The sequence below is a fragment of the Triplophysa dalaica genome, chromosome 4 (genome assembly GCF_015846415.1).
Source record: "Triplophysa dalaica isolate WHDGS20190420 chromosome 4, ASM1584641v1, whole genome shotgun sequence".
Lineage (NCBI taxonomy): Eukaryota > Metazoa > Chordata > Actinopteri > Cypriniformes > Nemacheilidae > Triplophysa > Triplophysa dalaica.
Window position 1 is genome coordinate 19,024,548 of NC_079545.1, and position 18,334 is coordinate 19,042,881.

The window sequence follows — 18,334 nt, forward strand, 5'->3', positions numbered from 1 at the left end:
GTTGCGTCGCACTGCGCCGCACCCAGTGTAGACAAAATCTGAAATTATATTGGGTTCTAATGCGTTTTTAATGTCTTTTGTCGTGTCGTGCCTCTCACGTCTGGTGTGGACACGGTGTTACCTTTTGAGATTTAAGACAACCGTGAGGGTATTCTAACTCATAGATAATATATACAACAAAAACGCCTTTCTCATATTTACAATTTCTATTGTCAGTTCTGACTTATGACGCGACATCATCTAACGGAGATTTTGCCAATGTTCCTTCGCACAGCCTCCGTCTAGGTAACCATGTGCATATTTATAAACGAACTGTGTTTATGTTTATATATCCAAACAGGCGATAAGACTTAGGTTGTTGGAAACGCTGTTTTGTACCAATTTCATTCAAGAGTCACCTGTCATACGGTGAACTGAATGTGCTGCTTCCCTGCCGCTCACTGTACAGAGTGATGCCGAGAGAGGGATCCCTATATCGGGAAAGAGAGACCTTGCGCTCGCGGGGCAGCACTGTCGGTATTTGCCCACTGAATGAACGCTAAAGTTTATCCAAGAAGTCGCTATATTTGTTGTAGTGCATTTTCTTCATTTGTAAAAACTGGAGCTTCTAGAGTAATCGTTAAAGTTACTAAATCAGAAGAAGAAGGACATCCTAAATTGGAAACACTGTTTTGTGTGTGCATCTGGATGTGTGCGACAGTGGAAGGGGATCTTTCTGCCATGAATGAATATAGCGGAAAACGGTTTTATGAAATTGTCTTCCCCTTGCTTGGGCCCAAGTGCGCATGAGCCCCTGGGCCAGTGTTCATAATGCACACTGGATAATCCAGCCCTGTTTAGTACTGGTTTGGTGCTGGTCTAGCTGCATCATATCAGCATCTAGTGATAAAAGTGACATCCTGTGACTCAGTTGATATTGAATGTGCTAACAATGGTTGTGGATTTGATTTGTACCTGGAATACATTGTTAGCTGTATATCCATTAAAGGCAGTGTGTCCGATTTCTCATAGCCCTTGTTGATGTTCATATCACCAAAACATACACATCCCTACCCCATCTTTCGTTTTCGTCAGCACTTGGCCTTTACGAATGTCCATCCTGTAGAGTGTGCACCTTACTGCTGATTGGTTACAAGGTTGTTTTGATACTCGGCCCGACTTTGTCTAAACAAGCCTATTATGTAAATATGCTGGTTACCAACAAAATAGGTAAAAAGGGAGAAAAAACAATGACACTAACAATGCCATTTCTTCAATTTCCCCCTTTTCTATGAAATGTCACTAAATGTCTCCCACAGGAGGGAGGAGTTGAGTACACTGGTTAAAGAAACATGTTAACAGGCTGATTTTCGAATTCCCCAAGATAGGATAAAATGAGGTGTGCACTGACTTAATTACAGCATATGAGAATATACATATCTGAATATGTAAATAAAGGTGCCAGTTTGTGTCCAAATGAGTAAGTATTCTCCAAAGATCCACCTGTTTCTGCAGCACCACAATCAGGCTATATTCTGAGGATGGTCTTAAAGGAACGGTTCACCCAAATGTGAAAATTCTGTCTTCATTTCCTCACCCTTAAATTGTGCATTTTTCCAAACATCTATCTCTGTGTTCATCGGAGAAAAAACTAAAAATATGGATTTGGAACAACTTGAGTGTGAGTAAATGATGAAGGAATTTTTATTTCCATTGAAGTCTTTTCTCTTTTTATTATTTGTTCAAATTAGCACATGGCTTGCAACATGTAGGCAAATGTGAGACTTGTAGAATTCTATAGAAAATTCATGTTAATTTAACATGCACAGAAATGCCCTTTCAATGATGCCTTTACTTGGAATAATTCAGTTATGTTATTACTGTAGGATTACTACTGTTACGGCTTGTAGTATTTTACAAATAATCTGTAAAATACGCAACAGACCCATTAAGAACAAGCAAGTTGTTATGTTGCATCCGGTCCAGTTCGATTAAGATACGGTGTAATAGTTTTCTTTACATGTTATTGTATTTGGTGGTGTTTCCTTGCCAATTATGAACTTTTATATATTTTGATGACCAGGTCTAACTGCCTTACTTACTCCATTATAGCATTTATTATTAGAAAATCCACAGCGCTTTTACATACATTCCAAAATGTTTACTGTACACATAAATATTATGATGTCCTAATATATAGGCTAAAGACTTAATAATAGTCTTGAATGTTTAAAGCATTACACGCTAACATAAGAAAGTCGCGAGGTGCTTGTTACACAAATAAAGTTTATCAATATATGAGCTATATGAGCACCATCAACTTTACTCCCAACGCAATGAAACGGATTTCAAGAAAAGAGACTTTTATTTTGATAGTGTCACTACCCGGAAATGCCCGTAGTTAGCAAACGGAGAAAACACGTGTGGATCGTTACTCCAACGAGTTCACTCGCATTTACCTTCTGGCTGACATTCCCCAATGAAACGAATAATAATGCGTAAATTTGCATCTAGTGTAGTTTAGTTATTTTAGCTTTTACCACCTTGTTTATAGATATTAGTCATTTTGACGTTTTATAGTTAACGTTACTGCCATGGCTGATGATGTGTTGATGCTCAACATCTCTTCAGATCCTTTCAAGTGTCCCACCAATTATTACCAGCGATCTCTTTTATCAGCAGAAAAATATTCATGGGTAAGTCCTGTCCTTCGGTGTTGTCATTTCAAATTCAACGCGGTTTCTCTCGGTACAATAAACTGGTGTTGTTCTTGTTACAGAAAGGAAAAAAGAAGAAATCGCTGAAAAGAAAGGCTGCCTTCGAGCCACAGGAGAACAGCGCCTTCAAACAGAGGAAGATTAATCAAACTGGTCAACAGCACACACATACGCAAAAGCTGCAGTCCCCCAGAAGCCCATCTCAGAGGAATAATAATAGACACACAGAGGAGACCGGGGACCAGAGAGAAAACTCAGCTGCACAATCCCCATCAAAGGTGAAAACATTTCCAAAGAAAGCTCCCGAAGAACATAAAGACCATGGCAGACCATTTATCAAGACATCCTCTCTCTTCAAGAACAACCCAGTGATCCATGATGTTCACAGGTAGAGGCGGCACATTGAGCATCATCGTGTTAATGAAACTTTGTTACTTCACACAAAAGTCTCAGTTTGACCTTACCAAGCAATCTGAGTGTCTGTTCTTTTTTTCAGTCCTGCAGTAACTCAAGTAAAAGAGAACGTTTTCACAAACAACACGTTTGAAGAGCTAAATCTGCATCGTCATTTGGTATCAACACTTTTAATAGTTTTGATCTAAGCTGTCATCTGATATTCTTGAATTACATTTTGCCTTATCGTTTGTCATTTAAATTCCACAGGTGGCAACTCTTGAGAAGGTGTTGAAAGTGACCAGTATGACCAGGTACGGTAGCTTTAGTTTAAATGTGTCTGTCTGCATCTCTGTACGTTTTCTCACTTTCCTTTCTGTGTTCAGTGTACAGAAACAGAGCATACCGGTGCTGATGATTGGTAAAGATGCTGTGATCCGTTCCCAGACTGGATCAGGTAGGAGATTTTCCCATTTGGTATTAATATTGACAGTTGCTGCTATCATAGTGTTATCTTGCAGAATAGAAAGGTTGACGTTACCTCCTACAGTAAAAAATGGCAAAAGTTAAAACAATTATTGATCGTCCAGATGTGTTCCACTGTTTTCCTGTTGTGCAGGAAAAACATTGGCCTATGCGATTCCAATGGTGCAATCCCTACAAGCAATACAACCAAAAGTGAAGGTAAGCCAACCTTATTCTCTAATACTACACGCACAATGTCTAGTGTTAAATATATCCCCTCAGTATTATGAAATACATTTATTTTAATGGTTATTTAAATGCATTTAATCCACTGTGGTCTCACACAACAAGGATAACTCATGTGAATGTGTTTCGGTAGAGGATTTAATGTTAAACTGACATCGTGTATGGATTGGAGTCACTTGTCTGCATATTTACAGTCATAAACAACCAAGTTTGTTTAAACTTCAAATTAAACTATAAATTAACTCATTTTGTTAAATTCTCTTTCAGAGATCAGATGGACCTTTGGCTCTTATCATTGTTCCAACCCGAGAGGTATCTTTCAATAAATGATACAAAGGCAGAGTCATTCTCTCATGTATTTAGTGGATTATCATACAGCATATATATTCATGTATTTTACCCTTGTTTTTTTTTCCAACCTTTGTCCCTCAGCTTGCCCTGCAGACCTTTAAAATGTTTCAGAATCTTATGAAAGTAAGAATATCCATTTGCACAAATGTAGTATTGTTCTTTTAAATATACTAAAGTCGTCATTTTTATATTAAAAACAACAACAACTCAAAGATCTTGTCACTTATTGTTTTAGGCTTTCATCTGGATCGTGCCAGGAGTTCTGATGGGAGGTGAGAAAAAGAAATCCGAAAAAGCCAGGTAAGAAAAAGAGTCTGGGGTGTCCAAACCTGCAGTATTTTCCTCTCATCCACACTTCACTCTGAAGACATTTTTATTTAGCTGTTATTTAGCATTTGAACGTTGCTATTTTATAATTCTATGTCACTTCAGTCTCGATATTTCTGTGTTTTTTTGCTTCAGACTTAGAAAAGGGATTAATGTTCTGATCTCGACCCCCGGGAGACTGGTGGACCACATCAGGAACACTCTCAGCATTGTTTTCAGTTCTGTGCGCTGGCTCATTCTGGATGAAGCTGACAGGTCAGAGAAACACGCGTTGTAACGTTCTAAAAATGATTTAATATCAATATGAATGTGTATATACACTGTTAGTTGTATGCACTGGCAGGACTCTGGACCTGGGCTTTGAGAAAGATCTGACTGTGATTTTGAATGCTCTAAACTCCACTGGAATTGCCCGACAGAATGTGCTGCTTTCAGCCACTCTCAACGAAGGTAAGATCATTGTCTGCTAAGTACAACTGTCTGTGTTTGCTCTTGTGTCGATTGTAGTGTGTGATTTAAATACCACCTTTATTACCATTTTTTTATCACAAAACAAATGCTTCTTCATGTGACAATCCACACATGTTATATATTTTGGTTCTGTCCAGGCCTGTCCCGATTAGCCAGCATCAGTATGAAGGACCCAGTGACCATTCACGTGTCAGAGGGAAGCAAGGGGATGACTCTGGCGGTTCCCCAGACGGGTATTCAGGCTCTGTCAGACAGCTATTCCGTTCCTGAGAGACTGAAGCAGCATGTGGTGGTAGTGCCCAGCAAACTCCACCTGGTCTGTCTGGCATCCTTCATTCTGGCCAAATGCAAGGTAGGGAATACATGCATTAGAAAACATTTATTAATTCTCATCGGTAAAGTGACACTGACAGGCTTCTAAAGCTGAAACTAATCAACTTATTCGACATTATTTCATTCATTGAAGTTAACTTAGCTTGTATGTGCACAGTTCGAGTGTGGGCAGAAAGTGATCGTGTTCATGTCCAGCTGTGACGTTGTGGAGTTTCTTCTCACACTCTTCACTAAAGTTCTGTGTGCAAAGTCCGACAGCAGCCCAGCCAACCTTTTCAACTTGTACAAGCTCCACGGCAACATGAAACAAGAGGTAACGCAATATGTGCTCAAAACATTAGACTATTGTTTTATGTTCAGAATTATAGAATCAACATCTTTAATTAATTTGTCATACAGTCTGATTACTTCTCCTGACCTTAAAGGAGCAATGTGGAGATTTTAGGAGCATCTAGCGTTGAGGTTGCGCATTGCAATGAACGGCTCACTCCACATCTCCCTTTTGAAGCAGTATGATGGCTATCACAGGACAAAGATGTTGTCACGTTTTCGCTTCTTTGCCGAAGGAGAGCAGTTTGTCTGTTTAGGGTTACTGTATAAACAACATGAAGAATTCCATGCAAGAGGAGAATATGTAGATAGAAATAGCTCATTCTAAGGTAAAAAATCAACGCTTCATTATGTGTGGTATTTATACACCTCTGAACACATAGTTATGTATATTATATTGCATTTCTGTCCGTAGATCCTTCTAAATACTACACACTAGCTTTAAACATAAAGCAGGTTGTTTAATAAAACTGTCTTTGTTTGTGCATGTGAAAGGAAAAACGACACTTTTGCCAGGTTGCTGAATATCCAGAAGCACTAGTAGCATATGACACTGGGTTAGACCATCAGGGTCTGGTTTACCGGTGGGGTAGACCGGCTCTCAGCCAGCTGGCTAACAGGCAACAGCAGCAGTCGGTGCCCTGTGGCAGTGTCAGGGGAACTGAATCCTGCCACTGTCCGGCCCGCACCCTCACCCCCCACTCAAATGGAGTCGCTGTGGGTCGCCCATATGGCACTTGAGGTGGAGGGGACTGGGGAGTCTCATTGGTCAAATGTTTGAAAGAGCGTTTCTGGGTGTGGCGTTAGCCTGTAGCGTAATGGATGGGTTTGGTTATGGGACAGCACAGGCCTGAGCTCTGGACGTCTCCTTCAGTGAGGAGAGCTGCAGGAGATGGGCAGCTGTTCCAGCATATAACAGATTGTGCTTCATGCAGAAGAAGAGAGAGAGAGCGAGAGAGTAGCCGTCCAACATCTCACCTTCAGCTGGGCTCTCAATGCCATTGCCAACCACTTTATCTTTTGTTCTCTTAGGGAAAGTTCTTCCAAAAATTACAATTCTTTAATCGTTTACTCTTAGGTCATTCCAAACCAGTATGATTTTCTTTTGTGGGTCACAAAAGATGTTTTGAAGAACATTGAAAACAACACTAGACCTCATTGACTTTCATTGTATGGACACAAAGCCACTTTTTTCAGAATAGCTTGTCTTGTGTTGGCAAAGAAACTTCAAGGCAAATAACGATATGTGACTGAATATAAGCTTTTATAATAATGTGCCGCATTGTGTTTTTTGGAACTCTGTATCTTCAGTGACTCTCTGTGTCGTGTTTAAACCCTTCAGAAACACATCAGCAACTATTCTAATGTGATCTCACTTGCTTTTTCTAGGAGCGCACCGAGGTCTTCCAGGAGTTCTCCCAGTGTCAGACTGGCATTCTGCTATGCACAGTGAGTCATTCATTTAGTTGATGTAGACATTGATAGATCTAGAATAATACAATAAAAAAAATAAAAAACAAGATCTACTCAGATCTATCAACATTGACTAGAGCCTAACAAATCCCATTTTATAAACCATGCAATGTGTTTTTAAGTTTGTAACAAACGTTCTCAGGAATATTGATGTAATTCATCTTTTGCTGCTATATCCTCTGTCATCCTTATTTTTGCGCCAAACGCGCTTCGTTTTAACTTTTTCTGCTCCGTGCGTGCATGAAGAGCAGCAGGCACATGCTTATTTTAACAACAGTAGTGCAGACACGCAGGTAAATAGACACACAACCGTATACAAGATGCAGCAAATATTAAAGCTTTTGTATCTGTCAGTCTGTTTACGGGTTGCTATATGTCTCCAACCTTTCAACCAGATTTGTGATATTTTATGAACAATAATGTTTTTATCTACATTTAGCTTAAACATTATTGATCATCATGTAAACGTATGTGATCCTGTGAAAACCCAGGTTGAAGTCTCATAATCGAATTAATTATTAGATAATCAAAGATTAATTTAACCAAGATTTAAATCTTTGAAATGGCATTATTCAGTCAATATTGAAGATGTTGTGGTTATATTTTGACAGAATATTCTGTAACAATATTTTATGTAGAAAACAGTAAAAAAAACTTTTGCTTGGTTTTCACAAGCAGGTTCACATTTTGTAATTTGAAAACGTTCTAATTGGGAAATTATTTGAGATCAAAGTAGTTCTGGATGTGTATGGCATGGAAAGGCTTATTAGGAAGTAACTTTGTTTATTTGTTACATTACATTTGTTGTTTGTATGTTGTCAGTAGTTTCTTATTTACAAATATAATTGACCAGACTTCTATTAAGAGAAGCCACAGAGCCTACAATACATACTGTGGATATCAAAAAATAAAATAAATGGCCTGATAAAAGATCATATCTTAATACAGTGTATCACACTGGGCTAAATTGATAAAATATCTATTTATTTAAAAAACATGAATTTTCCGGTCCTATGTTTGGAAGAAAATATCACCTGTCCTCTTGGAACTTTAATTGAATACCACTGGTTTAGGATGATAAGGTTTGTTATGACTTATTGACTTAAAGGGATACTTCACCCAAAAATGGAAATTCTGGCATCATTTACTCACTTTCCAAATGTGTATATTATTTTTTGTTCTAATGAACACAGAGAAAGATATTTGGAATAATGCTTATACCAAACAGATCTTAAAACCCATTGACTACCATTGTTGTACAAAAACAACAGCCCCAGAACTGTTTGCTGTCCTACATTCTTCAAAATGTCTTTTTTGTGTTCAACAGAACCAAAAAAGACTTAAGTAATTTTTCCTACTATGGGAGTCAATGGGTGCTGAGATCTGTTTGGTTATAAGCATTATTCCAGATATCTTTCTCTGTTCATCAGAACAAAGAATTGTATACACATTTGGACGCTCGAAGGTGAATAAAGGTAAATGATAGAATTTTCATTTTTGGGTGAAGCATCACTTTAGCCAGGTTTCCCCCTTATGGACCTCCTTTTTTTTCTCCATCCTGTCACTCTGTAGTAGTAAATGAGTAGTTCTAGCATTGCTGACAGTCTGCCATGGCCTTGTGCTAGACTCCATCTGTACCAGTTCCAGAGCTGCACCCAGACTCAAAGTGTAGGCTAGCTGGGCTGTGCCGGGTGTTAAGATTAAGAGTCTTTCCTCCAGCAGCCATTAGAAATATGTTTGTTGTGGAAAAGTGTGCTTTAAAAAACAGTGACTAATGAATACTTCTAAACTGTGGTATAGTGGATATTTTCAGATATATTAACAGATTGTTTGTCTCTTAGGATATGTTGTTAAAAAAATTCTAGACTAATTCTAAATAAGAAAAGCACCAATAATGTTGGTTGAAAGTTAAAAGAATTACAAAGTTTAATCATTTTAAATTTCCGTCAAGGATGTGGCTGCACGTGGATTGGATCTGGCCCAGGTTACATGGATTGTACAGGTTGGATCTTTATGTAAATCCCCCAAAAATGTATAATCCATTCTGCACTGAACAACGGAAAATGTTAAAATGTGACAATTTTGTTTGTTGCAGTACAACCCTCCCTTTTCTGTGGAGGAATACGTTCATCGCGTGGGCCGCACAGCTCGAATCGGAGCTCAGGGAAGCAGCCTGCTTTTCCTCACCCCCTCTGAGACGGCCTTTGTGGACGTGCTGGCCAATCACAACATCAGGTGTGCTGACTGGCACCTCATCTATATCAGATTATCATTTTGATGCGCTCCGACACAGCAGTAGGGGAGTTACTTGGGGCAGGTCCAGTCACTGACTACACTATGATTAAAAGTAATCAAACTGGTCTTGTCTCTGTTCCAAAGCACACACTGTATCAGTGGAGAGCTGGACTGATGAATTTCTGTTGATATCTGCTATGGAGGCCAGTTTTGAGAGAAGGTACACACTCGGGTCACTGCATGAGAGGAGAAACCACACAGACAGAATGAATCTGTTCTGCTGGCACAAGAGCTTTGATGTTGGCTCACATTATACTGTGATATACAGTGCTAATCATTCTGAAAAGACTTGGTTAACACAGTTTAATATGTAGTGTCTTTAGAGCAGTGTTTCTCAACAAGGAGGCGGGGCCAACTGGGGTCTTAAAATGACTTGTAAATGAAAAAAAAACATGTAAATAAGCAGTAACTAATAATCTAATCAAGACATTTCTTAGTGTTTTTATTGAAAGTGTCATAATTGTTACAAAAGGATGGTACATATTATGCTGTCATGATATCAAATTTCACTCTGCGCTTTTGTTCTCTAATATTCTCTGTAAATCTTTCTTCCACAGTTTATCAGAAATGAAGATGATCTCCATCTTGTCCGCTTTGATGCGGGACAGCCGCTTCAAAGGCAGAGGGAAATGGGACAGTAAGGTAACGCTCTTGACACCATGCAGCAATCCTGACCCAAAAAGTAAACTCTTGGCTGCAGCTGTTACCGCTGAACTTTCCCGTCTTGGCAGAGTATCACGTGTGGTTGAAAACACAGGTCTAGAGAACAGCTGTGGGAGAAGAATAGCTTTATCTCCTTCCCTCCCTCCCTCTCAACAATAAGAGCCCTCAGACAACAATGAGCGAGTGTTTCTGCCACATCTCAGTCGCTCCTAATCCTGATTTAATGTCCTTTTCCCTACCAGCACCAATTGGCTGCTTGTAATCCTCACCCATGCAGCCCCCCTTGTTATCAGCATCGTTTGGATGGTCAAAGGTCATTGACGGGGAGGGGCGGTGTCATCAGTTTGTACAACTGATAATATTTATGTGCTGCGCTCCTTTTTATTGGGTTTTAATGTCGTAAAATTTAGTGACTGGAGTTATAAATGATTGGAATGCTTATTTCTGGTTGAGTGTTGCTTATCTGTTAGAGTTTTATTTGAATGTGTGTGTCATTGTGCAGGGATCAGGTGCTGCTTTTGAACAGGAGGTGCGGGAGAGAGCCACTGTTTTACAGACAGACTTTGAGAATTATGTTCATGCCAATAATGAGTCACTGCAAACAGCTAAGAGTGGTGGGTTTATACCAACAGAATACAGTCATTGTAACCTACTGCATTAAATTGTTAGTTTATTCTACAGTGTTTAAGTTCTATTTGCATGAAAATATTTATTGTTGTTTATTATTTTTGGCACACGTACAATAAGGTTGCATTTGTTAGCATTAGGTATAGCATTAGCTAACATGATTGAACAACATTTTTTTTTACAGTATTTATTAATATTTGTTCATTTTAATTTCAGCATTTATTAAGAAAGTGTTACAGTGGGAAAGTTCACTCAAAAATGAAAACTCTGTCATTTACTCACCCTTCTGTTGTTTTAAACTGAAAAAAAAATTCCTACTATGGTACTCAACGATGTCCTGGAACTAAAAATTACTAAAATTCTTCCAGATATCTTTTATCTGTGTTTATCACAACAAAGAAACCTAAACGGGTATTAAATTATATGAGGGTGAGTAAATGATGACAGAAATGTCCTTTTTGGGTGAACCGTCCTTTTAACATTAGTTAACGTACAATAAACTAACAAGAATAATTGTATTGACATGAACTAACATTAAAAAAAAAAAAAAATGCTGGAAAGCTATTCCACATAGTTAGTTCATGTTAGGTAATGCATTTACTGATGCTAAGAAATTCAACCTTAATGTAAAGTGTTAAAATTATTTTTATTATAATTATTTATTTATTAAGTTATATTGATGTCTTGTATAGTATATAAGACACATATAAATATTAATAATCACTTAACAAAGGATCTAATAGAATTAAAAAATCGTTCTTGCAGATGTAACATTTAATGCAGTATCGCCATTATAAGTTTCTACTTTCATGATGACAAACCGTTTTTTGGTCCTCTAGCTCTGCAGTCTTTCCTGAGAGCGTACACCACCTACCCCTCCAGTCTGAAACATATCTTCCACATCCGCAGTCTGCACCTGGGCCACGCTGCTAAGAGCTTTGGCCTGAGGGACGCACCTAATGGCCTGGCCGGCTCCATAACCCCTTATCCTGCCAACTGCAAAGACAGAAAGAAGGGAAAAGACAAGAGGTACAGAATCTGTCAAACAAATTGAGATACCAGATTGTAGGATCTGGAAAATTTTAGCTAAATTCTGTAGTCACATTTTTCCATTTATTACAGTTCTTTTTCTTTTTTAATAATGTCTAGCAATTTTACATGCAATACAAATGAACAGGGTCGGGCATTCTTCTAAATCGAGTGTCTGAAGCTAATTTCGTGGCTAAAATATGTTTTGAACCTGTGGCCTAATGGTTAGAGACTCTGACTTGTAACCCAAACATTGCTGGTTCGAGCCTCAATACCAGCAAAGATTGTTGGTAGGGGGAGTGAATGATCAGCGCTCTCCTCCACCTTCAATACCACAGCTGAGATGAGACCCTTGAGCAAGGCACCGTTCCCCCCAACTGCTTCCCGGGCGCCGTAGCAATGTCTGCTCACTGCTCTGGGTGTGTGTGTTACTCACGGTTGTGTGTGTGCACTTGGATGGGTTCAATGCAGAGCACAAATTCTGAGTATGGAACACCATACTCACATTTTCACATCACATGATCAAGATTATGTGGCACATCTCCAAATATTTATACAAAGTCGCAATTTAAGCCCCCGACAACATTTAATTATTGTTTTTTTTGTAACAATAAGCCTGTATTATGGTGTCATGTCATGAGGAAAAGGGGAGAAAATGCTTTCGAGTTTGTCATACAGATTTTGAATAGTGTCCCATCATGGCTGCTCTGAAAATTGCAAGCACTGCTGGTTTGCTGGAGAAAAGCCCATCGCTTGCACGCGCTCTTGGCAGCTGTGAGTCTTTCTCTGTAGCTGAGCTTTTCAGGGTCAAAGAGGAGTACTAAAGTCTTGCTTGTATCAGCTGCAGGTTTTACCTTTGTCAACATTGCACTTATCATCCCCCATCCTCCTCCAACGTTCTTCACGGTGTGATTTTGGTATTCTTATATGATGACCTAAATAATGTGCTAGTGCTAAAATGTTTAAGGTTTCCTAACACCGTGTCTCATCGGACGCAGACTATACACAGCTTGTTCTAATGGGATTGTCGCGCAGGGCAGAATCCAATGTGTTGACAAATGTTTTATTTATAATGGGTTCTAATGCGTTCTATTGGCTTTTGTCATGTCCGGTGTAGACATGGTGTAACATCTCCTTTGTCCTCACAAGATAGTTTGAATAGTTTGAAGTTTGTCATGCAGCCCGGCGCTTGACATTGTGGGGTTATTATTGGTCATCTCCCACAGGAGCCGTCTAGTTAGCAAAGACCATGTCCAGACTAGTCTGTGTGTTGATGTGGGTCTTCCATTGTGGATCCGTGCGTGTCGAGTGGTCAGATTCTCAACAGGACACTTAATTAAGCTGAGGCAAGCTTTTAGTCCTGGAAAGTTTGCTGTCATTACTGTCAGATAGCAATGAGTGTTTGTTTTCTTTAAATCGGGAATATTTACATGCCGATATCCTCCAGTGTTTTACTGACCCACACATTCAAAGTCATTTGAAAATTTTACTTCAAGAGACAGTTCACCCAAAAGTAAAAATTCTGCCATTTATTTATTCACCTTCATGTTGTTCAAAGCCTGTATGACTCTTTTCTTCTGTGGAACACAAAGGAAGATATTTTGAGAAATGTCTCGTTGTTTTTTTGTCCTTAAAAGGAAGTCAATGGAGGCCAATGTTGTTTGGATATCAACATTCCTCAAAATATTTTGTGTTCACCAGAAGAATGATAGTCATTCATATTGAAATAACGTGAGGGTGAGTAAATAATAAAATAGTTTTCATTTTTGGTTGAACTATCCCTTTCACACCACTGCATACTTCTGCTTTGTACCTCTCGTTCTTTCATCGCACCTTCAGTTCTTACATGCGCCTTTGAGGTAAAGGCTTAAAAGCCCCTGCGTGCTGTATCTACTGTAAAGAGGGTGTCAGATGCGGTTTGGTAAAATCTGATGTTCAGGTTGCTTAACTGAAGGTTAGTGACACGCTACATTTAATTGAGCGGTGTTGCTTTCTTATACGTCTCGTCTCATAGAGAGAAACAGTCTTCATAGAACTTAATCGGGTTGCTGAAGGACCAACCTGATATCACAGCAAAATTGTTGCTGCGGAAAAAATTAAGAGACCATTTCAAAAGTATAATCTGTTTTTTATTTTCCTATTTATAATTATGTTTGTTTTATTTAAAAAAAACATTGGTTTTGTCTCATTCTATGAACTACAAAAAATGTTTATACGAAATTTCAAATAGAATATTTACATTTAGTTATTTTAGCAGGGGCTTCTATCCGAAGGGACTTACAAATAAGAAAAATTTGGAACAACGCAAGCACAACAAAAAGCATAAGTGCAGTGAAACTGGTCTCATATAGCCTACCACAGTATACAAAGCAATACATTTTTTTTTAGCATAGAACAAGTGAAACAAAAAAAACAGGATTCAGAACTAATCGGTTGGGTGTTGACCGAACACATGTGTTTTCAGCCAATTATTTAAAGATGGCTACAGAATCTGCTGATCGGGCCGATCATTCAACAAATGTTGAACAGAACCAGAGATTTTTTTTCCTTTTTGGGATGGCACTATAAGACATCATTCATTTGCAGTGCTTACGGATCTGGCGATTACATAAGTCTGCATTAGCAAGTGAAGATATGGGTACCAGTGGTGGTCTTGTAGGCCAAGTGAAGAGTTATGAATTTGATGCTAGCGACTATAGGGAGCACATGTAACTAAATGAAGAGAGGATTGACATGTCCACCCTTCGGTTAATTGAAGACCACTTACCATTCTGGATTATCTGTAGAGGTTTGGTTGTGCAAGCTGGGAGTCCAGTCAGTAGCGTTTTGCAATAGTCAAGTCTGGACCGAAAAAGTGCCTGGACTAGGACTTGCGTAGCATGCTCGGACAGGGAAGGTCTAATTTTCCTAATGCTGTAGAGGATGAATCTACAGGACCGGGTTGTGCTGGCAACATGATCCGTGAAGTTTAGCTGATCAGCGATTATCATTCCCAGGTTTCTGGCTATTCCGGAAGATCTACTGGTTGATGAGCCTAGTTGAATGGAGAGGTTGTGATGAGTCTTTGGGTCAGCTGGGACTACAAGCAGTTCTGAAAAACAATGTAATATTGTTTCTATTTGCATATTTGAGAAACAGGAAAATAACAGAAAAGATGTTCTGTTTTTGTTTCACCTCAAATACTGCAAAGAAAACAATTTCACTTTTAAGCAACACGAAGTAATATTTGTACATGTATTTTTTTATTCATCAGACACTGGACAACAGTACATCTAGAAATGCTGATAAAATAACATTTTTGAATGGTCTCTTAATTTTTTCCATGTCTGCAATGTGAGAATAAAGCTCCTCCTCTTACCATCCCTAAACCTTTTTGGGGACTAAAAAATAAATCTAATATTAAAACTTACAAATAAGACCATACAAAATCATATTGAATAGATTAGCAACCTTGTAATATAGTTACAGATTGCCATGACATTGGCAGCGTCCACAGTGTTGGACACAGTGTTCTCAGTATTAGTATTTGTATGCAGAACTGAGGTTCTCATTATCTTCTGCAGTAGGTTGCGTGAAAAGCTTTGTTGAATTATAATAAATGATTTGAAATGAAATGAATAGGACTCTGCAGAAACGTTGAGTTTTGACTTGACTCTTACGGGATCTATACGCTACAGGGAGTAGCATGTGTCTAACCACTAGTAATTGGCAGGGTGACCTGCAGCAGGACCTGTGAATGAAACCCATGGAGCAGGACAATAGGTCAGTCCCTGAGGAGCTGCCCCCAGAGCACCCATAACGCACTCGCCCTCTCTCCTTTGCCCAGACAACAGACAACACCCGTAATGAACTTATCTTCTGTCACGGCTGACAGCTGACATCTATATTTACTATCCAAACCTCTTTGTAGAATATTCATGCCGCAGTATATCGATGTGACTTTACTGGTCAGTGCTTTGGGCCTCTTAACATTTACCTTTCCAGGCCTAATTGTGTGTGTGACGGCGTTGCAGTGTCAGTCGAGTCTAGCCGTCCTGTCAGGAGAGACTTCATTACAGCGGGCTGTGGTGTACACTGTCCATGTCCAGACAAGATTTCTCTAATGAGCAGATCACACCAGTATAAACATATACACACATTCATGGACATGTGAGTGAACAACAAGGACCTCTGATACACGAGAGAGGCCATTACAGGGAACCACACCAAAAATATACACGAATTCCTCTGAGGTTTTATTGTTTTTACAGTATAGTGTTGGATATTCATAAGCTATATAATCTATTTAAAAGTCATTTGTTTAAAGTAACCCATAAGTTTCTCCAAACAACCCCGCTGTTATATATACAAATATAAATGCAGAACTAAAAACGAACTCCTATTTATAGACTGGCTTGTTATTTTAATCTCATGTCCTCTACTAGAGACCTCTGAGTATACGCTGGGTGTTCTCCTAGAGCACTTAAAGGGATTGTTGTCCCAAAATGAACATTTTGTAATCATTTACTCACCCTATTGTCATTTCAAACTTGTATGACTTTCTTCCGCAGAACTCAAAAGAAGATATTTTATGGAATTTTGGTAACCGAACAACGGTGGTACTCATTGACCTGCATTGGTTTTGTGTCCATACAAAAGAATCGAATGGGTACCTTCGTTGTTTGGTTACCAACATTCTTTTGTATATCTTCTTTTGTGTTAAGCAAAAGAAAAAGTCATACAGGTTCGGAATGACAAGAGGCTGATTAAATCATCTTAAATTTTTGTGTCGACTAACCTTCCAACTTGCCTTGGCTTTCCGTGCCACCTTTTTTAGTATATTGACCCTTATTAATGGTTTTGTCATTTCAACTGATTACATATGTTAATACTTCCATTTTCTTCCGTCTTGAATGATTATCGGGTCCAGCATTTGGTCACATATGGTGGCAAGTGAATCTCCTTGTCATTTGTTGTCGTGTAACTCTTATTGGACTAGTCTGAATGAAGTTAAACATGATGTTTGATTTGCAATTATATTGATGAAGAGCTCACCCATCCAGTAAGCCTATCTGTCTGTACGGTCTTTATTGTGGCTCTTTGTTTTCTCTAAAGATTTTGTTGACTTGTTGCTTTAACTCTGTAGCCCCACTGATGCCGAGGCATATATCATAAATATGTTATATATCTGTCAGTAAGTGTAAATATAGTGGTGATATATAATACACACACATTCGAATATGCCTATAGACATCCTTCATATCGCCTGTAGGGGTCCCCGTAGAGTGCTCAGGGAGCAATAGAACAATAACTGCTGTCTCATACCTCCTCTAAGCCCTGGGGGTAGAGTGTGTCGTGTGTCACCATGAGGTAGATGTGTTTGTATTGGATCCTTAAGCAGCCCCATGGGGGCAAAGCACAGCTTCATTCTCCAGAGTTATTGATTAGATAAACAGTCACTAGTTTTACATCAGGCCCCCGCTGCTGTCTGTGAGACTTTTATTGACGACAGTGGGAAATGAGCTCAACCGGCCTCAAGCCCGACTAGGCTGAATATACTTCTCTTTTTGCTGAGACCTTTTGCCCTGTTCATCATCTCCTCCACTGCTTGTACTGTTTATTTTTTCGGTTTATTTATTTATTTTCAAGCATTGTTTCTTATAGTTTTTGCCATGAGCTCTTACGATACACACTGATGTTATACTTTTATAAACGGGAGTCAGAAGTTTTAATAGTGTAATCAAATATCTTAATATTCCTTATAAAAAAGATTTCTTGATTTTTTAGGACACCTCCCACGAAACTCACAACAAAGGAGCGTGCATCAAACCTTATCCGATCTGAGTTTTTCAGTGGGGTTGAGGGACAATCCAAGTCTAAGAAGAGGAGGATAAAGAGGAAAGGTAACACAGAGGATTCTGATGCTGCTTGAAGAGGAAACTTTAGGAGCAGAGAAGTGCTGAGGTCAGAGCACCTGCGTCCAGATGGATTCATAGGTGTTCTCAAGCAGAATGGGAGCTGCATGGTTTGAAAACTTGCCTTAAACATGCAGATGGTTCTCTACGGTCACTTTTGTGCTGTTAAGTTCTTACAAAAGTGTTTTCATAAAATATTTTCTGTAACTATTTAAACAGTGTGATTTACATTGAAGAGCGGTTGCATTTATGGACATGTTTTCAACAAAATGTTATTAAAATATAAAACATTGGTTTTGACATAAAAGGAAGTTGTGTTCAGTATTTTGACTGATTTGTCTATTTTGTAGTGCGACTTAAACTTTTTTATTTCAGTCAGTGGTGAATACATCCAGAATCGGGGACAGAGGGATCATTGCTCCCCAGATTTTCTTTGGACCCCTCCCAAAAATGTCCTGCTGACAATAAAAAATAAATAAACATTAAATACTTATTTCTATAACATATTAAAGGGTTAGTTCACCCCAAAAAAAGGAAAATCTGTCATCATTTACTCAACCTAGAGTTTTCCAAATCTGTATCAATTTCTTTTATTCTGAATAACACAGAGATATTTGAGAAGAATGCCTATAACCAAACAGATCTCGCCCACACCCCCCCCCCCCCCTATTTTTCCCTACTAAGGTAATCTATTTGCTCACAAGTATTCTTCCATTCTTCTATCTCCATGTTCATCAGAAC

General features: G+C 38.8%; 1 protein-coding gene across 1 annotated transcript; it reads left to right on the plus strand.

Moving 5' to 3' along the window:
• Positions 1–2,396: 2,396 nt before the first annotated feature.
• On the plus strand, positions 2,397–17,903 carry ddx31 (DEAD (Asp-Glu-Ala-Asp) box polypeptide 31). The gene is made up of 20 exons (XM_056746592.1): positions 2,397–2,675; positions 2,759–3,084; positions 3,193–3,268; positions 3,360–3,403; positions 3,476–3,546; positions 3,709–3,773; positions 4,068–4,112; positions 4,233–4,274; positions 4,387–4,451; positions 4,614–4,733; positions 4,822–4,928; positions 5,087–5,301; positions 5,440–5,595; positions 7,002–7,061; positions 9,037–9,087; positions 9,181–9,320; positions 9,938–10,022; positions 10,546–10,657; positions 11,510–11,699; positions 17,466–17,903. Exons 1-20 carry the CDS (start codon positions 2,574–2,576, stop codon positions 17,608–17,610), a joined length of 2,217 nt encoding a protein of 738 aa, XP_056602570.1. The 5' UTR covers positions 2,397–2,573; the 3' UTR covers positions 17,611–17,903.
• The last annotated feature ends 431 nt before the right edge of the window (positions 17,904–18,334 follow it).

Bases quoted from the DNA above. Each gene is read 5' to 3' on its own strand.
- ddx31 (XM_056746592.1), top strand. From the start codon at position 2,574: ATGGCTGATGATGTGTTGATGCTCAACATCTCTTCAGATCCTTTCAAG. The intron at 3,547-3,708 runs GTAGGAGATTTT...CCTGTTGTGCAG, and splicing joins CCGTTCCCAGACTGGATCAG to GAAAAACATTGGCCTATGCG. The intron at 11,700-17,465 runs GTACAGAATCTG...TTGATTTTTTAG, and splicing joins AAGAAGGGAAAAGACAAGAG to GACACCTCCCACGAAACTCA.